Below are 23,366 nucleotides of genomic sequence, written 5' to 3'. Positions count from 1 at the left end.
TTAACAAATTCTGTCCCATATACCAAAATAAGAAAAAATCCAAATTCACAGCCATTGAGTCAATACTCCTGTGGAAGTTTCCAAGTAGAGAGCATTGTCTTCCTCTCAAGGATCGTCTGGTGACCCGATGGTTAGCAGCCCAATACATAACCACTCTGCCACCAGGCCTCCTATGTCCCGTGTACCAACATATTGGAAGAAAAAAAGGGAAAGGACAAGATTGATTTATTTCATTAGGTGACAGGTACGATCCTAGGCACTGTTCTAGGCATTAGAGGTACAATGATGAATGGTGTATGAAACAACAAATTCCTGCCCAAGAAGTTTCTGATTCTAGTGAGTGTCGCAGGATAAAAAATATGCCTGATGATCTTTAGGCAAGAGGATGGGGTGCGGGTAGGACTATCTTGTTCTTCATAGAAAGGCCACGGAATTCCTTGGAGACTTGAAGAAAGCCAATTGTTATCTAAGTGGATATCTGTGGGAAAAGTCTGAGGAATAAGGGGTTAAACGTAAAGTCCCATTAACATTTTACAGAGGATTAAAGGAAAAGCATGGACGGGATTCTGAGGAGATGGCAATGTGGGGAGAGTAGTATTCTGACCACTTCACATGTGCACCAGCAAAGGCCACAACAGAAATCTGGAATCTCAACTCTAAGAAATCTGAAAAGTAGGTGCAGCTTCAAAAACGAACCTTACACGAAAATAAGACAAGGATGGCACCAAATGGTAGGAAAATGTCTTTCTCTGCTGTCCTTACCCCACTCCCCTCCTGGGACAGCAGCCCTGCAAGTTGTGGTAGAGCTGGTTCACCACTCTCCTCCTCATGGAGCCTGGTCTCGGGCTCTGGAGGGAGCCAGGCAGAGTTTGCTGGCAGACTGGCACGCGTGCCTGTTCTCCCTGGGAGCTGCCCCTCAGTTGGGTCTGAATCAATGCTCACACAGGGGAAGCGAACTAGGAACAAAGACTATGACTGCCTGAGAGGGTGAGGGCCAAAATTAGCCTTCCAAGAAGGCGCCCTGCGAGTGTATGCGTCACACATTGGTCTGCTAAGAAAGGTCAGCAGGCAGTTTAAAACCACCAGCTGCTCTCTGCGAGTCAAAGTCGCGGAACACCAGAGGAGGCAGTTCTAGTCTGTCCTACAGGACTGGTAGGAGTTGGAACTGACACTGGTGATAGTGAGCTTGGTTTTTGTGTTCTTAATATATAAGGGAATTGAGAAAGGCAGCACTGTTTGACCTATGCTCAAGTATTATAAAATTCCTAGGTCCATAGATTCCACAGAAATTGAGAAAGCATACAAAGAAATGGCAAATAATGGCCTATTCAAAAGCAAAGGCCAAAGGGAGAGACGATCTCTATGAAAGCCGAGTCCAAAAATAGATTGAGAAAAAAAAGTTCACAAAGCCGAGCAAAGCCTAATGGAATTGTGGGACACCATCAAGCCAAGTAGTGTGAGTAGCATGGGAATCCACGAGGAGAGGAGAAAGGAAAGGCGAAGCAGGGTTACTAGGAACAGGCAAGAGGAATACTGGCATTTCTTTCGTTTGGGCTCCTCATGCATGTCACTGTTCTTGCCCCTAATTAAGTAGTAGATGAAAAAGAGCACGAGAGAAAATAAAAGTAAAAATTGCCAAAATCAGATCCTAAAAAGTTAAGTAGTGTAGAATAGTAAATTTCATATGACACAGGCTCTTAGGACTCCACTCACTACTCGCCCACAAACGACCCTCCGCCATAAATCCCAGACAGCTTGCAACTTCCAGTCATGTGACTAAGAAGACCTAAAGCAATTTTCTCAAACTTCCCACCTACCAATTCCAGTTTTCTCTCTCCCCTCCTCCCCTGAGAGTTGAGAGTACTCTGAGACGCGCACAGGTAAAGAGTGGGAAAGAAACCTTAGGTCTCTCCAAAGCAGGAGTCCACACAATAAGGTGGTAGGCTTCAGGTCTCCTGTTAAATTTCCTCCACAGCCCTCTCTACCTATGACCCCAATTCTGGACACCTCAGTTTGACCATTAATTGGGGGCACTGCAACCATTAACTGGCGATGTGGACCTAAAAGGGACCATATATGTTTAAAATGTTTCATTTGTGCTTTTCCCAATTCCCGGCAGTAAAATATGCATGTGGGTAGTTCAGGAAATCTATACTTGAACTAGTATGGTACTAAGAAAAAACGTTATCTTGAGTATTTATAATAAAAGTACTATAAAAGAAATGAGTTTTTAGGTCAACACTTAAAGTGCTTCAGTGGCTACTCTACTTTTCTGAGAAATTATCAAAACAAACTCAACGCCATTGAACTGATTGCAACAGGGTAGAGCTGCCCCTGTGGGTTTCCTAGACTGTTAACTGTTGATAGAAGAAAGCCCAGTTCTTTCCCCCTCCGAGCAGCTGGTGATTTAGACCTGCTGATCTTGTGAGCCCAACTCATAACACCACCAGTGTGCCTTTTCTAAGCAATTACTCATGTGAAAATTGAGACAAAGATCTAATTTGATTTGAGGCAGAAAAACAAATAAAAGTACCAGTGTGGCCTAAAAACAAGATTTTAACTATCTGCGATAGTACCTGACGTAATTATCATAGTTAGTTGTTGTCCAACCCCTCCCACCCTCAGTATGAACTAATCTATAATAACACAACAATGAACAAAAATACAAGCAAATGTCATCATTTAGTCTATTGGCTATTTCAGATCTACCACATTCATCTAAATATTAAGTACCAATTAAAACAGGAAAGTTTTAAAAAAAACACTAAACAAAATTACCGTTATTTTATTGTACTTAAAGAAACTAAAAGGTTATCTAGTTCAACTGCATTTAGATATCCTTTAAGATGACAGGGGTGGAGAACTAACCATAAAAAGTAAACTCTATCAACAGGATCAGAAGCAAAGTGGATGAAGCTAGAAAAGCAGGGAGGCTACAAAGAGGCTGACTTTCAGGGAGCCATTTTAAGATCTTGTTTTGTTTTTGCCAAAGAGCAAATGAAAGTACAAAATTATAAACATGTTTAGATTTGCATTTTAGAAAGATACATTCTAAAAGGAATTTCAGGCTTTTGTTTACTTGAATTGAATCTTAAAGTGAAAAAGGGGCAGGCGAATATTTATGGACAGATTACCCTTTCAAGAGAAATAACTATAAAAGAAACCAACCACCAAATACTCTCAGCTCACTGGTATGGAGTCAATCCCAACAGCTAGCAACCTACATGACAGGGTAGAAATGTCCATGTGGGTTTCCAAGGCTATAACTTTTTACAGGACTAGAAAACCTCTTCTTTCTCCCTCTGAGCAGCTGGTGGTTTGGAACTGCTGACCTTGCATTTAGTTAAGAGACCAACATGTAACCGCTACATCACCAGGGTTCCAGTACCTGAGAGGGTACCCCCCTTAAAAAAGAGAGAAAGAAAAGAAAAAAAAATGCTCTGCCAGGCAGAGCTTTCGTAGTAGGCATTTTTGCAGCTAGGTGAGTATCCAGCAACTTTCTCTGAGTTAGTGCACCCAGTGGCATCACCTGGAAGGTTCTCTCTGGTCAGTGAACTTTTTCGTAAAAGTTTTGCTCTAACCTCATTCTTGTGATGGCAAATTTTAAGAGAACAGTGTGCAGCTGTGAAGTTTTGATTTCTGCTTGGGAAAAATGCCTCAGAAACTGAGGCACCACTATGGGAAAAACTCAAGTATATGAATGGTTTTCTCATTTCAAAAAAGGTGAAATGTCAATGGATGACAAACCTCCTTCTGGACATCAGTCAGCTTCCCGAACAGATGAAAATGTCAACTGGTAGTGCATTTGGAGTTTGTTCTACCATGTCAGACTGTTAATCCAGCTTTCTATTTAGAGCAGTGGTTCTCAACCTTCTAATGCCGTGACTCTTTAATACAGTTCCTCATGCTATGGTGACCTGACCCCAACCATAAAATTATTTTCATTGCTACCTCATAATTGTAATTTTGCCACTGTTATGAATCATAATGTAAATATCTGATATGCAGGATGTATTAGGCGACCCCATGAAAAGGTCATTTGACCCACAAGGGGGTCGTGACCCACAGGTTGAGAACCACTGATTTAGAGGTTCTAAAAAGACTGCCTAACAGTATGTGACAAAAAAGGACTGATTTGTGGCAGATGGGGGACGAGTTTTGCCACCACAACAATGCACCTGCTCATGCATCTCAGTGTGACAGTTTGTGGCAAAAAAGAGCATGCCTCTCTGGCTCCACTCACCTTACTTACCTGACCTTGCTCCATGTAACTTATTTTTATTTTCTCGAATGAAGAGGACTATTAAAAGACAGCAATTTGACAATGTAGAAGAGATAAAGAAAAATATGGGGGAGGTGCTGTCAGGCATCCAAGTAGATGAGTTTGAAAAATGTTTCCAAGAACGAAATCACAGATTTGACAAATGTATTCAGTGCAATGGAGAGTACTTTGAAGGTGATAAGGTTGTTTTGTAGAAAAATTTATATACATAGATTTGGAGAAAGAATTCTACTTTGTTTTGGGTACCCCCTCATATACTAGGAATAGTGTTATCAGCTTCTCAAAAATTTAAGTTACGTCATCACAATTGCCTTTAAATTGACTTCAAAGCAAATTATACCCCACAAGGTCATATTGCTAATCCACATGAATTACTTGATTCTGATTTACTGCTTTACAAAGAGACAATCTTTTAACCTCACAGTACCAGGAAGGTAAAGCCCCAACCTAACTTTTCTGAGCAAATCTGGTAGTACAGAGAAGATGTAGTACGTGATTTTAATTACCCTGGAATACAGATTGCTAGGGATCCTGGTGGTTTCATGGGTTATGCATTGGGCAGCTAACAGCAAGTTCAGAAATTCAAGATCACTAGCCCCTCCACGGGAAAAAGTCTTGGAAACGCACAAGGGCAGTTCTACCCTAACCCTAGGAGTCAACCAGATGGCAGCAGTTTGTGTTCTGGTGGAGTTCAAGTGACCTTTCTGAGCCTTGAGAAAATTGGTTTCCTAGTCCCCTTCAAGTCAAACAACAGACTAGGCTAGCTAATGTGAAGACCATTTTGCCTTGGGCATTAGGCTCTTTTACAGAATTACCTCTCTGCAGTTGTTGAAAATCAAACTCCTCGTTTAGGATACTTTGTTATTATGTGACCATTCCTATTGCAATGTCAATAAAATGGGTATGAAGTTTTCAGAACATCTTGCATCTTTGGAACACTCTGACTCTCTCGTAAGAAATGTTGCCAGATGCAAATCATACATTGAGTAAACCTCACTTGACTTCCATTGTTGGCTTAATATGATTTTTATTTTAGTCTATAGGGTTGCTATGAATCAGAATCAACTCAAAGGTAATGAGTTTGCTTTGTTTTTTAATATTATAGTAGATTAGAGACCTCAGAATTTAAGCCAAGCAAGAATAGTCAGTAAGGTGGGTGGGGAGAATCTAAAGAATGCAGCCATTCTTACAAAAGCTGTGAGCAGATCAAGAGGAGAAAAATTAAAAGGACAGTTGCAGGGGAGACTGTTAGCTGTCGACTTTATCATCCCCTGGCCCTTTCTTTAATATGGGACCCCCAGATTTTTGCATGGGCACATGACCGTCAAGAGTAAGTAAACTTCCTAGTTTCTCCTTGCAGTTAAGTGGCTAACTAAATTATTGCCAAAGAGATAAAGGCAGAATTGGTTTGTTGCAATCGACAAAAAAGTTCTTTAAAAGCGCAAGCTGCTGCCTGTTCTTTACTGTCTTTCCGGATCTCAATTCTGCTGCTCTGAGGGCAGGTGCACCAGCTGGAGCTTTAGAAGACTCCGAATGAGGTTAAGAAAAGGACAGCATCCTGCCCATGGAGACTGGGTCTCTGAAGACAGCTCCGACTGCCTGCCGCCGCAGCTTTTACACAAAAACGAAAGACTTCTATCACATCTAAACCACTGTGATAGTTCTGTGTTTGTTATTACAGTGCAACTTAATATTATCAATAATCAAAGAATCTCTCGGCAGAAAATACTTAAGCGGTATCTCCCCAGCAGTCGGCCAATAAATCAGATAACACTATGTAAAACCTTTTTAGAAGGGATTATTTGGAGAAGCTGTAATTCAGGAACCAAGTCATAATTTGCAGCCATGTCATCTGGTTCTTACTCATTGCAGGTGGCTCCCTTAATGGTTGGGCAATAAGTAGTATACTATATAGATGTGAAATGCAGTACTTGAAGTGCTAAAAAGAAGCAAATTAAACATGTTGCAATAAATACCTAAGTATTTTCCTGAAGCCCAAGTAGGAAGGTTTTTCCACATCCTTGCTCTTTACATCCGCCATAACATTCCCTTTCAATAAAAGTGTGTGCGTTACCAGAAAGAAGTTCTACAAATCTGGATAGTTAAGACACTTTTTATTGCTGGACATTTCTCCACATTTTTACTTTTCTCTGGAAAATCCTAAAACTTGAGGGCAGACCCCCAGTGGCCAGGCAGAGCTGCATTACAATGCCCTGCCTTTCTGGCCCACACTAAGTGACCCCTCTCTCATAACTATGAAATTCCGTGTTTTGAAACAGAGGTTGGAAAATAATTAAAATATCCAGAAAGATAGTTTCTGAATTCTTGCTACTAAAGACTTATCCTTACCATTCCTAAAGCAGAGTGTTCAAATTCTCCTGGAATTTGATGAGACAAACTACCAAATATAGTTCCTTGGATGTTTAAGTCCCTAAAGTAGCATTCTATTACTGACAAAAGAATCAGCTGAACACCAAGTTAAATAAAGCTAATTTACTATTAACATGAATAGATCTTAAGTCCTTTTACAACACAATTATGAGGATTCCAGAAGTGACTCAATTACACAATCCTGTAGGACCCTGCAGCATCAAATAAAACGTAGTACTTAAACGTTTATGACAGCACTTTGACGTGACCTTGAAGTGACTTTAAGAAAATCACTCAGTTAAATGTTACCACCTATTCCACTGACCTGCAACTGAATCTAATTCACAATCCTCCGTAATATGAACTCACCTATCTACAGAGCAAAGGAGTCCTGGTGGCAAAATAGCTTACAGATAGGCTACTAACTGGAAAGTCAGCAGTTTGGAAGCACAAGCTGATCACAGAACGGAATAAAGATAAAGCTTTCTACTCCCATAAAGAGTTAACAGTCTCAGAAACCCACAGGGGCAATTCTATCCTGTCCTATAGGGTTGCTATGAGTTAGAATTTACTTCATGGCATTGAGTTTAGTTTTTAATCTACAGATCTAAGAAGCACTGGTGCTCTGCGGTGAGTTACAATTTGGTTTGCTAACCTAGGGTCAGGAATGTAAACCCATCAGCTGTTCCCTGAGAAAAAGATACGGCTGTATGCCCATATGAAGACTTAGCCTCAGAAACATGGCAGCAACTCTATTCTGTCCTATAGGGTCACTGAGAGAATCGATTTGGTGGCAATAAAGTGCTTTAGAGACCTAAAATTTTATTGACAGCTCTTTGCCAGATTTAGCAAATTAAAATATAGTATGCTCAGTAAAATTTGAGGTAAGCAATGAATGTTTTTCACCTAAGCATGTCTCCTATATCGCCTGAAGACTACAGAAATACTTGGTGTTAATCTGAACTTCAACTGTAACCAAGCTTCCTGTTTTTTAAGAGTACAATGAGCACAATGCTCAAGGCAGGCATGCTTTTCTGGTTAAGTAACTAGTGTTTAGTTTTAAGAAGACTATAGAGACAGGAGGGATTTGGGATTTAAGAGTTAATGATTATGTCAGGCAATGGTTTCAGGGGTTCATCAGGCCTCATGACTCCAGGTCAGGGATCTGTTTGATAAAAACATTTAGTAAGGATGGGCTCATGGAGGCAATTAGCCACACATTGCATCTATTCTTCCAATTCCAGACCCTTCTCTCTCCCCTCTGTTGCTCTAAGAAAACAGAAACCCATTGCTGTATGCTGGATGTGGCATGTAAACTTTTAAGACCCCAGGCACTACACAGATAACTACTAAGAGGGAGAACAGAAGCACTGAACTCCGCACTAGCCCTCTAACTGTCAAGCTCCATGACCCTAAACAACACCCATGAGCGGTTTTTGTAGTTGCTGTTGTATAGAAAAAACAAATACCTTTCATTTTAATCAGTAAGTTAGCCAGAATAAGCCATTATAACAGTATGAGAAGACTTAAAAATGTGGAAAATGAAAATAAAAGGTACCAAACTGGATGCCCCCTCACATGTGTCTACATTTCAAGTGCACTTTTTCTCCAAAATTAATAGTCATCACTAAAGTAAGTGGCAGTTTACTAATCAAGTCTATACGCAATCTCTCATAATAAGACAAACAAAGCATCAATCCAACAAGGCACTCACTAGGAATGACCTACATCATTGTCCTGTTAGAGCTTATGTGGATAACCAACCTAGTGGAATCTGTGAAAAAGATAAGATTCAACCCACTTTTAATTAACTCCAAGTATAATAAGTAATACACTTTGGTACTACTTTAAAAAGTCATGTATTGTTGCTATAGTAATCACAAATATATCTACAGCACTAAAAACCCAATGCCACCGAGTCAATTCTGATTTGTAGCATCCCTGTAAAGCAGGGAAGAAGGAATTTCCCCCATGGGTTTCTGAGATCCTAACTCTGTAAGGGAGCGTAGCGGAAAGCCTCATCTTTCCCCTGTGGAGTGGCTTGTGGTTTTGACTTGCTGACCTGTGGCACAAAAGGGAGTTAAACAGATGAATGTTAAGCAAATGCATAACAAAGTGCTTAGTATTAGGATTATCCCTGGACTCAAAAAATTCTCATCTCCAACACAAGATGGAAGTGATAACTGGTATGCCTCAGACCTTGGAAGATGATTGGAAAGCTAGCTCTGACAGTAACAAAGACAGTGATATCAAATGTGACTAGAAAAAGAAATATTTCTAAATTTATATATGCATACTTATATAGGTCAATAATTTTCTTAAAAACTAATTTGTGCAAGTTTATATACATTCAAGTTGGTCAATAAATTTTGGAAGCGATTTCTCTCAGTAGGAAAATAGAAGATTTCTAGATTTGATGTCAATTTACATTTGAGTATACATAGCATCAAATTTTAAAAAATTTCCCCCCTTTTTTAGTTTTTATTTTATTGGGGTCTCTTATAGCTCTCATCAAAATCCATATATATATATCCATTGTGTCAAACACATCTGTACATATTATCATCTTTTTCAAAACATTTTCTATTTGAGCCCTTAGTATCAGCTCAATTTTTCCCCTCCCTCTCCCATGTCCCCCCAATAATTTATAAATTACCTTTTCCCATATCTTATACAGATTGCTGTCTCCTTTCACCCACTTTTCTACTGTCTGTCCTCCTGGGAGGGGGCCCATATGTCGATTATTGTGATGGGTTCCCCCTTCCTTCCCTCTTTTCCTTACCTTCCTAGTATCACTGCTCCCCTTACTGGTCCTGAGGGGTTTATCTGTTCTGGATTCCCTGTGTTGTGAGCTCTTATCAGTACCAGTGTACATGTTCTGGTTCTAGCCAGATTTGTAAGAGAATTGGGGTCATGAGAGTGGTAGGGAGGGAAAAGAAACATGAAAGAACTAGAGGAAGGTTGTGTGTTTCTGGCTCTTCTCTTGCTATGCCCCTTTTGACGTGGTGTGTCCAACTGACTACTGATGGGCTTTGTTTGGGTCTCCGCTCTACCTTCCCCTCATTCCCACTGATAGGATTTTTGTTTAGGGTCTTTTTTTGGTCTTTGGTGCCTGATACCTGATCCCATTGTCACCTCATGATCACACAGGCTGGTGTGCTTCCTCCTTGTGGCTTTATTGCATTTAAGACCCTATATCTTTTGATAGCTGGGTACCATCAGCTTTCTTCACATTTGCTTATGCACTCATTTTGTCTTCAGCAATCATGTCAGGGAAGGTGAACATCAGAGTGCTGTGTTAGCATAACAAATTGTTCTGTGTTGAGGGAGTACTTGAGTGGAGGCCCAATGTCCATCTGCTACCATAATACTTTATCAATAAATATATGTACATAAATTTATTTCCCTTTCATTATATATAAATGTATTTACATATATACATGCCTGTATTTAGATCTCTATAAATGTCCTTTGCCTCCCAATTCTTTCCTCTATTTCCTTTTACTTTCTTCTTGTGCCATTATGTTTAGTCTCCATTCATGTTTTAGTAATTCTTCTGGACTACTCTGCCCTTGATCGAGCTCCCCCCAAGTATCCTATGCCCTCCTCGCCATTAATTTTAGATCACTTATTCTTCCCTTGTCCCTGGCTTTGTTGGCACGCCCCCCTCCTTTTCCACCACCTCCCCCTCTCCCATGTTCCTGGGGAGCCATCTGACCCTCTGTTCTCTCCTCTCAATTGTTCAGCCCACCTATCATGTCCAGACAGACATGCATAGACAATAATATGCACAAAAACAAAGCAAAACATAACAAAAAAAGAAAAGTAAATCAACAGCTAATACAACAAAACAAAAAATAAATAAATGATTGTAATTTAAAAAAACAAACCACAGCATCCTTTGTTCTTCCCAATATCATAAGGACAGTGCTGAATTCTAACTTATAGAACTGTGTGCCCCATTTGAAATTACTCCATGCCATTCTGTTTTTTGAGTGGACACATGTTCTATTTCCCTAAGAATCCACCAGTCTGCTAGCTTTAGATTCTACACTTTTTAGAGGGTATGATTTACTTACTAATCGTGACCCATATTCTGGAAGGCAAGGGAGAACTTCCAAATATGTGTTTACCAAAGCAAATTGCCAACATGGTTCTCCCAGAGTGGCTGGTGAGCTTCAATTCCATGACAAAGTAGCCTCCTATTATTCAGACCCTAATTGTATCAGATTAAATAGGGTTCATTGTTAAGAGCCAGCAGGACACTGAGGATGGGGAAGACAGGAGGGCAAAGCCTTTAGGTAGGATGACAAGGCAGCAGATGGTTTTCCTGATTCTACTGCAGGATAATACCAATTATTAAAGAAATATTAGTGATTCTTTCAGCAATTTAGCGGTAAGAATTTTACTGAACTAAAACGACACTTTTGCTCCTAAATGAGTTACTTACCTCTGCCTCTGTGGTCAATTGTAACTTCTTTGATAGTAAGTGTTTTATATCAAGCTGACCTAAGGAAAAAAAAATTATTACTTTTACATCAATATACCTAGCAACATTTTTAAATCACAAAGCTGAAAACCAAGCAAACATAGGGTTGACCATACAAACACTACAACAACCAAATAACCCATATAGCTATTAAAATGATGTGTGGGCATAAGTCAAAGAAAATTAGTACATAAAAACAACTAGACAAGAACAAAGACACACATTAACTACACCTATGTTAACAATACAGTACAGTTCCTTCCAATTCTGATAAGGAAAATCTGATGGCCTGAATGGACCCTTCACCACGAAAGACTACCAAAATACTGGATAAAATATTAAAAATTAAGCAACAACAAAAAACCTTTAAAGTGACTACTAAGCTATTACAAGCTAACCTAGGCTGAAAATAAAATCAAACAGGAGGCTTCAGGGGTATGCAAGAAATTTTAAGGATTTCTGCCAAACTCTAAAAGTTTAAGTTTCTATCCTGGCATGGCGGCACAGGCAAGAAAAGGCAAGATGGAAAGTCTCACAGGGAGGCCACCTTGCACATGAAGTGATAAGAACCCATCAGACTCTGTCCTCCTAACACAGTGGCTCTCAACCTGTGGGTCAAACCCCTTTGGGGGTTGATTACCATTTCACAGGGGTTGCCTGATTCGGAACAGTAGCAAAATGACAGTTATGAAGTAGCAATGAAAATAACTATGGTTGGGGGCTCACCACCACATGAGGAACTGTATCAAAAGGTCACGGCACTAGGAAAGTTGAGAACCACTGTCCTAGCAGAAGGCAGAAAACCACAGCAGAAAATAGCAAGAAGTCAGGTCTGCTTCCAGTTTGACCCTGCATAGACCTTCCAAAGCCCACTGACTGCCACTGTGTTGAGTTTGGCTCACAGCAACCCTATAGAGTTACTGAGGCTGTACATCTTTTTTTTAATTGTTTTATTAGGGGCTCATACAACTCTTAGCACAATCCATACATACATCAATTGTGTAAAGCACATCTGTACATTCTTTGCCCTCATCATTCTCAAAACATTTGCTCTCCACGCGGCTGTAAATCTTTTCTTTTTTTATAGTGGAGTGAAACTTTTAAATTTAAAAAAATCACTTTATTGGGGGCCCATGCAGCTCTTATCACAATATACATATATCCACTGTGTCAAGCACATAAGGGAACAGAAAACCCCATCTTTCTCCCTTCTCAGTTAGCAGGACAGTTCCAAAACCGACCCTCAGCAGAGTTTATGATCTAAATGGATACGAATTGTATAGTCTGGAAAACTTCAAGAACAGAATTTATGTTAAAGTAATCCCACGAAATGTCAGGCATCATTGTGTGTACAGATGTGTTGCATGAGTGAATAAATGAAGAGTAGAATGTCAAGAAATGTTAAGAGGTTCACAATTTCTAGTTTGCTGACTTTGTCTTTGCAAAACTAAAATAAAGTAACTTTGTATATCATTTTGATAGTACAAATTTTAAAATCTGGGTTCTTTTTTAAAATGAGAATTTGCATTTTCTCTATTCTACTTGGTGAAATTAACTTTAATACTTTTAATATTTTGTATAAATTTGATTATATACAATATGTACTACATAACATACCTCTACATTCATATTCAATTTATATAAATATATTTCTATTATAAATATTATTTATAACACTTATATTCATATTAATTACACTATGTATATTAGTCATATTTTATACTATATTTATATGTAAGTATAGAAAACAAAACATACATTTATATAAATTTTATATGTAAACATGTATTTATATATAAACATGTATTGTTACATATTTATATTAAATTATGTATGTTTATTTATATATGTTTACATCAGTGTTATCACTATTATATATTTCCCTAAAAGAGGGTATGAGTGAACTTCATTTTTGAAGGACACTCAAATTTTTATGGGAAAAGTGATTTCCTACCAACAGTAAGCTATTCACTTTGCCAGAATGAATTTTTATGTGAGCTACTACAATCCAAACTCACTGTGGTGGCTCAATGCTGACTCACAGCGACCCCCTGTCGGTTTCTGAGACTGTGACTATTCAAGAGAGTAGAAAGCCCAATCTTTCTTCCTTGGAGCAGCTGGTGGTTTCAAATGGCTGACCATGTGCATCCTAGCCCAAAGGATCCACTACCAGGACTCCTTAAAGGGAGACAGCTGGGCTAATTTAAGGTTAATAATAAAAAACAAACCAAATTCCTTGTCATCAAACCATTGCCGACCGACTCATAACAACTGTATGGGACAGTGTAGACCGCAGTACCCGTGAATTTCCCTGTGAATTCTTTTTTTTGTTTTTTTCCCCTGTGAATTCTTATGGGAGTAGAAGTCTCATCTTTCTCCTAAGGAGCAAGCAATTGGTGGGCTCAAACTGCTGACCTTGTGGTTAGCAGCCAACACATAATCACCATGCCACCAGGGCTCTAAGGGAACCCTGCTGTTTTGTAGCTTGTTTTTTCTTAAAAAATTTTTTTAAACATATTGTAAGCAACTTTCTATATCATTGCATTTTATTCAACATTTTATTGGTGATATCATTTATTGGGCTGATTCACAGATGAATATTTTATTTTATGTATTTATTTACAGTGGCTCACACATTTCACTTGGGCAGGTTAAAAATGACATGGAGACTCAAAAGTCAACAACATAGTGAAAACACAGAGGTTCTGTTGTTGTCTAATCTCTTTAAGAGCCAAAAGAATATACCACCTAAGAACCAAAATTACCATGGAACCTTGCCAATAACAGAAACCAGAAGCAAGTGGAATAATGTCTGCCAGCTGCTGGCAGTGATAGTGGTGGAGTTTATGACTGGGAAGGAAACTACTAAGACAAGGTACTACACTAAGAAAAGTCTTGTGTATCCCAAAAACCTTTGGAGAAAGTGAGACTTTTAAGCACAAAATAACTGATCTGATATTTACTAGAAAGCCCACTCTGGTAGAAAATGACAGAAAGTTCCACATAAAAGAGAAATGCAATAATTCAGGTAAGAAATTATATCCTGACTCAAGATGGATGTTCCCAGGTTGTACAACAGGTAAGCATTCAACTAGCCCAAAGATTGCTGGTTTGGACCCACCCAGAGGTACCTTGGAAAACAAGCCTGGTGACCAGCTTTCAGAAGGTCAAAGACTTGAAAGCAATATGGGGCCGTTCTGGTGTGCACATAAAGGAGCACCAGGAGTCAGAGCAACCAAGAACAACTAAACCGAGCTGCGAGTAGTGAGGGTGGCTGGGAGAGGGTGTATTTTGAAGACATCCATAATTTGATGAGTAGGTAAACCAAGTGGGAGAGAGACATATTCCCTCTTCCTTTCAACTAATTCAACTACCAGGGTCGGAGCTGGGGACCAGGGAAGGGCATATCTTAAGATATTCAGCCTCACTACTTGAGTATCACATCCAACGGAATCTTTCTATACTTAAGTAACATGTTAACTCACCATCGCAAACCAGCGTGGATTAGATAGAGCCTATGAAGATCTCTTGGAAGTGACATTATTAAAGTTACATAAATGAAAGCCATATATGTCAATTCTTTTTCTTTCACGTTAAGATAATTCATTAGTCAATATTCAAAAGAAAGTATTACTTTCTTGATACCTACAAGTTAAGAAAAGTTGAATGGTAGGAAAGCGAAAATAATAATGCCTTAAAAGGTAGAATCCAATGATTTAAAGAACCACATACAAAAACTTTAACCACATAAATCAACTCAAGGCTTCTAAATTTCTAAACCACTGACCCTGAATGGTGATAAGCCTGGATTGAAGGTCGTGCCATTTTTGAAATATCTGCCTGCGTCTACTATCACTGACTGTTAAACAGTATTATTGTAACCAGTTTTGATAAAGCTCTTTATAAAATTATGACATGCTTTAAACCAAAAAAAAACACTGCCCAGTCACATGGCTCCTCTAGGACAGAGCAGCACTGCTGCATAGGCTTTCCAAGGCTGCAAATCTTTAGGAACCAGGCTTTCTCTTCTGCACCATTTGCTAAGTTAAAACCATCTACCTTTCAGTTAGCAGCCAAGTGCTTAAGCACTGCTCAAAAACAAAAACCCATTTTATTGTGCATATTTTTTCATGCAACTAGAGTGCACATTTGTTGTACTGTTCTTTTAAGAATGATTCCTTGAAAACGAAGGTGAATGAGAAAAACAGCCAGATCCTGTGAGTTGTGATAGTTTAATTGGGCTACTTCCTCATTTCTTTAGATCAAGTCAGCTTCCTGTAGCTAGTCCACACTTCTACCACACCCAAGTCTTTTGCCAATGTGACCCAGAAGAAATGAAGAAGCAAATAACTTTAAATTGGGAACCCTGGTGGAGGTGGAGTAGTGGTTACAGATTGGGCTGTTACCTCAAGGTCAGCAGTTAGAAATCATCAGCTGCTCCAAGGGAGAAAGATAGGGTTTTCAGTACTCCATAAACAGAGGAGTCTCAGAAACCCAGAGGCAGTTCTACCCTGTCCTTCACCGTGAGTGATAATCGACTCAATGGCACTAAGTTTGAGAGTTTGGCTATTCATTCCAAGGAACTAGTGGTGCTGTTTGTGTAACCAAGGGATTGCTAACTGCAAAGTCAAGGTCAATTGTTCAAATTCACCAGCTGCTCAAGGAGAAAGGTGAAGTAACCGGTTCCCCTAAAGATTATGGCCTCAAGACCCTGTGTAGGATCACTGAGTAGGAAATACACTCAAAGGCAGTGGGTTTGGGGTTATTTTCCTTCCATGCATTCAATTAATACATTCATTAAACAAGTGCCCCATAAAGACCAAATATGTCTCAGGAAACATATTCCAAACCCTTCCTTGAGATTCTCAGGAGAAAAATATGTGCCAACACTGAGAATCACAATACACAGAAGGACTATGGACACACAGAGGTGGTGAGCATTCGCAGAGAAAGGCAGTACAAAGGAAACAGCATAAAGATCGGAAAGATCTTGGGTTTCTGGGATTTGAACCTGAGTCAACTGGCAACCCTGCTGTTTTACAATACTTTTTTTTTTCAATCAATGGGCTTTTGGCCTTATGGTAGTCTTCACCTCAGCAGTTAAGTTCCAGGAGCTTGGCTGTCAACATCAACAAAGATCTGGCAGTTCAAACACCACACCACGGTGGCTCTGCAGGGCAAAGGCCTGATGCTCTACCTTTACCGCTAGGAAGACCCTAAGGGGCAGCTCTATTCTGTCACCAAGAATCACTATGACCCAGAATCCAGTATTATTACACACTCTACACTTCAATGCTGTCCAACAGAAATGGAACTCAAACCACATGTTCTAGGGAACACATTAAAAAAGAGGAGGGGGTAAGTGGTCTTGGAAATCTAGTGTAAATGTTAAACAACACAACGCAATTCAGACTACACTTTTAAAGTGTTCAGTAGATACAAGTAGATACAGTTCTAGATTAGAGGCCCGACAAACTTTTTTCTGTAAGGGATTCGATATTTGCATATTTAGGCTTTATGAACCATATGAGGGGGAACTGGCCCTTTTCACATCATACGTGTCCTTACTTGGCTTCTCTAGAGAACCCTGTACAGTATCACTCAGTCTTCTGCCCTCCCCACCTTTTCACCATGACCTTCTTAGCATTTGCAGGCCCCTTTCCAGCCTCCCCTCACCCAGCTGTGCAATATCCCATCATCCACGTGCCTTCCATGGATATACCAAGACATCGTAGACAAATTGTTCTCTGGCCTAGGAAGTCTCTCTTCCTACTTCTAAAACGGCTCACTTATATGCCCAGTGGAAGAGCAAAGCTGCCGAGTCCCCTCTATTTGTGTTCATACATGATATTTGCATGGCCCCATCCAATCATATGATGAAGTTACAAAGACATGGATAGAATCACCACACCAGGTAATTGCACTTCACCACAGCTGTGATCTACAAATATATGCTTGGGTAGACACACAGGTAGAGGGAGAGTGGGTGTATATCCATGAAAAAAATATATGTATATATATCTTTTTCTTTAACAAAGGATATTTGTATATATGAATTTATCTCTACTGCAAACATATCTATGAATATGGTTGAAGCATACGGGGGCAAAGTTATGAAAACTTCTGCGACATTATCAATACCTTGGGTCAAGTAGCTCATGACCATGGTCTCGGGAAACACCTAGGTCAATTGGCATGCTATAGCTCACAAAGACAATATTCTCCATCCCACTCTGCTGAAATAGCAACTAGGGTCTTAAAGCTCATGAGCAGACATCTAAGATGCAACCACTGGTCTCTCCCCATCCAGAGGACAGAAGAATGATGCAAATCAAAAGATATATGGAAACAATTGGTCCAATAATGAGCCACACAAATATCAATCTCCAAAACCCTGAGACCAGAACAATAAGATGGTGCCCACCTATCACTGCCAACTGCTTTAAGAAGGATCACATTAGAAAGTCTTGGACAGTATGGTAGTTACATAATTTCATGTCAACTTGAAGATATAAAAGGGTAGGGATGGAGTATAGCCTGTCAAACAGGTCACAGCCTGATGGTGCCTTCTGGTGGGTGTGGCCTTCTCATGAGGAGGAAACTGGGAACTTTCCCTCCCCCACTGCCTTCACCTTCCTGCTATCGAGTCACTTGGAAACATGCCACACCCTTGTGATGAACTGCGCCATTATATCCACAGGCTTGCACCCACCAGCCTGTGATCATACTGCATTCTGCATCATTGCATGTGGCTCCATGAGTCTGAAGAGGGATTTATGGACCTAGTATCTGACTTATGGATTTGATTTGAACTGGGCTGGGATGTTTTCTTAATACATATATGAGTGTCACTTGATTTCTCTGGTCAACCCAGCCTACCACAGATAGAGTGGGAGAAAAAAATGTAGGATCCCCTAGCCTGAATGATCTTTGCTCAGGCTTCAGGTCTGGAATTGAACTCACCCCCATGGTACAATGATCAACCATTCAAGATCAAAATGGAAGCCTTTACTCAAGGGCAAAATTCAGAGGGTTAAGAAAGGAAAGGCGAGCAGGAAACAGGGAGTAAGTAGGATGAGTGATGGTACACTGAGGGGGCTGCATTGAATGAACTGATTCAAAATGTATATGACTTGCTGAAAGGAGAACCAATGATTTGCTCTATAAACTTTCACCAAGTTCACAATAAAAAGTTTGAAAAAAGAAGGATCAGGTGGGAAATGGTTACTGGACTGCTCAGAAAACTCCTTAGACAAGAGGTAAAAGAGACAAGGCCTAGGAGAGAGAAAACCACACTTATAAACACACCTACCTTGTTCTATCTTTGGATTTCCTGCCAGTGCCTAACCTACCAGAAACCAGAATGCGTGGGCATGCATTAATGCCCATAAAGTCAGCTGCTTAGGGCACCAAAAGTAGGGCATAAACGAGTGGAAAGGCAAAAGTTATTTAGCAGAACTTAAAATCTAATGCTAGCAGAAAAGGTGTGGAAAATCTGTTGGAGAATTTGTAGAAAGATTTCATTAAAGATAAACAGGCAGTTTCTCTTCTGATATAAACTGTTCCCTTGATTTATCAGTCTTCTTAACCTAGCCTCGACTTAATTAAACCTGTCATCATTTCCAGCCTGGCCTCTTCACCACCATCAAACTGCCTGATCCCACCACACAACACCCCAAGTCCAGAGTTGCCTGCTACCCTGTTCTGATTCCAAACTGTCATGAACAGATAAAATAATTATGAAAATAAAGATGCCATGCCCAACCAGACCAATGCTAACACCTTTGTCTTTGCTGCTTTAAAATTATGTTTTATTGTCAATCAAGTGATGCCTCTGCCTCTTTAACATTCCCAACACTCCATTTTCCTTTCAGATCCTAAGCCTCTCACGCAACCTGTTGATTTTTGGTATAAAAGTCTTCTTTCCTTCTTAATTTTCACTTCCATGAATTCTCTTTCCATTGTTATTGTGCCAGAGCAAGGAATCACTCCTCTGTTCAAGACTCATCTTTCAAACGATTGTCCTAATCCACCCCCCCTCCCCCCCCCGTGACCTTTCAAAAATTGTTCAAAAAGTTTCCTCCCCATCAAGCTATTTACATGGTCTACATTCTGAAGGTAGGAGACAGATGTCATCAGTAGAATGTAAGACTCAGTTTGTGGTACCGTACATATTCGTTCTTTTTTTAAGTACTACATATTAAATGTTTTAGAAAAAATATATAACTGACCATATAGAGCACATAACTTCATAGAATCATATAGAATGAGACTTTTTAAAATTTCTAAGTATATATTTCTTAAATGTTCCATAAAAAGAGGTGTAATACCGAGATAATGTCAAAAAAGCACAATCAGCCTCACATAATGGGTTTGAACTACACATGGATTCTTTCCCGCTATAAATATATTAAAAATACTTTTGGAAATCTGTGACCTCTTTGAAGAAACTTGGGGGAAAACTGCAGAGAACCATCAAAGAAAATAAAAGCTAGGTAAATCATGTGTGAAATATATGCAGATACTAGTATAAATGTAGACAAGTCTATCATCTAATATATTAAATATATGCAAATCTAAAAGAAGACATTCAAATTTATCAAAACTTACATACACAGAGCTAATCCAGGGTACCATTCAGTCTAGAGAAGTGGGAAGATGCAGTACTAAATAAAATTAACTGCAGCCTAACTGTACTCCTGTAATAATCTCTTAACCACCTCCTGTTGTTATTGTGATCCACTTTAGACATCTTGTGATATTAACTGCAGGAGCAGTGAATTCTTTAAAGTGGCCTTTTCTGGTTCACTAAAGTCTCTCACTCTGGCAAATGGCCTTTACCTGCAAGGGTCCAGGAAGAAAATGGGGGAAAGATACAGACAAGATTCACCTGTCTGTGAGTGCTGTGTAGCCATTGAAATGGATATAACAAACTCACAAGTCAATGCAGACAAACAGCAACTCAACAGAAAATGTCCCTATGGGTTTCTGAGATTGTGAGTTTTCAGGGGGGTAGGAAAGCCTCATCTTTCTCCTGAAGAGCGACTGGTGATTTCAAGCATCTGACCTTGTGTTAGCTGCCCAAGACGTTACCACTCCACCACAAGGGCTCTTTGAGAGGTAAAAGCTGTCACTCTAGTAAGAGCCATCTCAGTAAAGAGTGGTGTGCATGACTTCATGGGATTTACAACAGAGTTGCTCAAGGAAATCATGAAATAGATAATGGATGGTGTGCAAAAGGCTGGGATTGAAGAATTCCAATAATATATGGATCCTGGGAGAAATTCAAGAGCTAAGAGATACCACACATTGAGGATAAGTGGAGCTGAGTGTCACTGAACCCGAGTTGGGCAATGAGAAGACAAGGTTGTAGCAGCAGAAATGGTGGCGGCAGAAGCTAGTCCATAATGACCCACTGAGTGAGAGTTGAGCACCTTCAAGGAGGAGATTTGCTGATGGAAGGCTGAGTTAGGTTCACTGATCCACAAAGCAAAACAAAAAAACTGGGTGCCTCAGGGATAAGGTTTCCTGGCAAAGTTGAGTGCCTCTTGGCATTTATTGGTAGAGCAGAAGAGCTTTCTATTACTTACTTAAGCAGGGCAGAGGCTGGCCTAAGAGGCTCAAGCAACTAAGCGAGAGAGGCCTGCCTCCCTGCATGGCTTGCTCTTTTGCTCACTGCCATTGAGTATATACTGACGCACAGCCACCCTGTAGGAGAGGGCAGACCTGTCCCCTTGAGTTTCCAAGATGGCAACTCTTTACAGGAATAGAAAGCCCCATCTTTCTCCCACAGAGTGGCTGGTAGTTTTGAACTGTTAACCTTGAGGATTGCAGTCCAACAGAAAACCACTGCCACAACAGGTTTTCTCCTCAGGTTGGGAGATGGGGAGGAAGGATGTTCCAATCATAAGCTATATTCTGAGTAATTTCTGATCCTAAACTGTAAATGGTTACGTACCTAATCAACCCTATAATCCTGAGTATTGTGTGTGAGTTGTGTGACCACTGTAACAAATTATGCCAGCAAAGAAGTGTTGTGGGAAGGATGGCTGGTACTGGCCTGATGAGCAGGTGGGCATGTCTGCTGTCCACCTCATAGAATTCCCCGTGGGTGGACTGCCACCGCGGATAGTGGTCCTCTCTCACTGCGAAGTCAAACGTGGTCAGGTTCCGCAGCTTTTTTTTTTATGTTTTCTACTACAGCTTAATTTCACTTTTCAGAATTATCTTATAGATACTCTCATACAATTAAGCAATTATATTGTTTCATGATTGTTCTTTGCAACACTGTTTATAATACTAAAATCCTAAATGTCCATCAATAACAATTAAACAAATGATCAAGCATATGTGTAAAAGTACTTGTTCAAAAAGAACGTTATACTTACATAGATAACCATCTAAAGGTTGTGGACAACAATTTGAATTATCTTTTAATCCAATTTTTCCATGAACCTCTTTACTGAATTTGTACAACTGAAAAATTGAGTGTTTGAACCTATTCATTTTGAATTGCTTCAAAAAATGATGAGCAGTTTTCAACAATTAGTTTCTTAATGTAACCAAACTGTCTAATACTTCTTGAATAGCATTAATGATAGCATCCACAGCCCCCAATTATATAAAAGAGGGACAACATATTGAAATTTTTAACTGCATCAAGGGACAACGGACAATAAATGGGCATAAAAACCAGTTGATCTATTGCCCTTTTGAAACGAAATAAATTTATATTTTACAATTACATTATTCAGGGAACAATTGCTCAATCAGAGCAAACTATGGTATATTTTTCTTTTGCCTCACACATATGTATCAGCTGTGTGGGTTGTCCAGGTTTGCAATAAAGAGAATTAACCTAATTACAATGAAACTCTTACAAGATATGACTTTAAGTCGAGACAATTTCTGACAGGAATATTAGAGGACTTCAGCAGGTTATTCTAATACTTACTTGCTGTGTTATATATTGCAATACATACAAATACAGATGCCATGTTTGTAAGAACTACAAAGGTCCTTACGATCTGGGACAGAAAAGTTGCCAGCACTACCGACGAGAAGATGCATGCCTTGGTGTACGTGGCACTGCAGACTCATAAAGAGTGGTTTTACACTTGCGACCCTACCCTGCAAGGGAAGTACTACATGCACAATCCTGGTTTTGCCTAAGAAGAAATCTAAACACTGGCGTGCTTCAAGATATGCCCAGAGCTATCACATGGGTATATCTATCTTTCAAAGACTATATAGACACAGTAAGACTTCTTAAGTCTCTACTTTCTGACTTCTTGTTGTTTTTTTTTTGTTCTTTGCACTGAACATTTTATTTTTCATTTGCATTCAATTCATACATAAATATATATTATTCCTCTTTCATTTCTGGAATTTTTTTCTTTTTTTACATTTTATTAGGGACTCACACAACTCTTATCACAATCCATACATATACATACATCAATTGTATAAAGCACATCCATACATTCCCCGCCCCAATCATTCTCAAAGCATTCGCTCTCCACTTAAACCCTTTGTATCAGGTCCTCTTTTTTTTTCCCCCTCCCCCCCCTCCCCTCCCAATGTGCCCTTGGTAATTTATACATCGTTATTTTGTCATATCTTGCCCTATCCGGAGTCTCCCTTCCCCCCCTTCTCTGCCGTCCCTCTCCCAGTGAGGAGGTCACACGTGGACCCCTGTAATCAGTTCCCCCTTTCCAACCCACTCGCCCTCCACTCTCCCAGCATCGCCCCTCACACCCCTGGTCCTGAAGGTATCATCCACCCTGGATTCCCTGTGCCTCCAGCCCTCATATGTACCAGTGTACAACCTCTGCCCTATCTAGCCCTGCAAGGTAGAATTCGGATCATGGTAGTTGGGAGGAGGAAGCATCCAGGATCTGGGGGAAAGCTGTGTTCTTCATCGGTACTACCTCGCACTCTCATGGACCCATCTCCTCTCCTGAACCCCTCTATGAGGGGATCTCCATTGGCCGACACTTGGGCCTTGGGTCTCCACTCTGCACGTACCCCTTCATTCAATATGGTATATATATGGTGTATATATATATACACATATATATACATATATAGACACACACATATATATACATATACACACATATATCTGACTTCTTGCTTTTTATTAGGAAAATAAAAAGGGAAAAAGCTACACACCAAAATTGAACTACTCGACCACTCTCTTTAATGAGAGTTGGTCCTTAACAA

The 23,366-nt window shown here is 39.8% G+C and overlaps 1 protein-coding gene across 1 annotated transcript in view; it reads right to left on the bottom strand.

Annotated features, from left to right (window-relative positions):
• SOAT1 (sterol O-acyltransferase 1) overlaps nt 1-23,366 on the bottom strand; it is a 63,733-nt gene that overhangs the window by 27,543 nt on the left and 12,824 nt on the right. Inside the window, exon 3 of the mRNA XM_075527965.1 lies at nt 11,103-11,161. Within this exon, the coding sequence (XP_075384080.1) occupies nt 11,103-11,161 (59 nt within the window). The remainder of the gene's footprint in view (nt 1-11,102; nt 11,162-23,366) is intronic.

The sequence above is a fragment of the Tenrec ecaudatus genome, chromosome 1 (assembly GCF_050624435.1).
Source record: "Tenrec ecaudatus isolate mTenEca1 chromosome 1, mTenEca1.hap1, whole genome shotgun sequence".
In the NCBI taxonomy this organism is placed as follows: domain Eukaryota; kingdom Metazoa; phylum Chordata; class Mammalia; order Afrosoricida; family Tenrecidae; genus Tenrec; species Tenrec ecaudatus.
The sequence above is the reverse complement of the archived record's forward strand: the minus strand, read 5'-3'. Positions and strand labels throughout refer to the sequence as shown.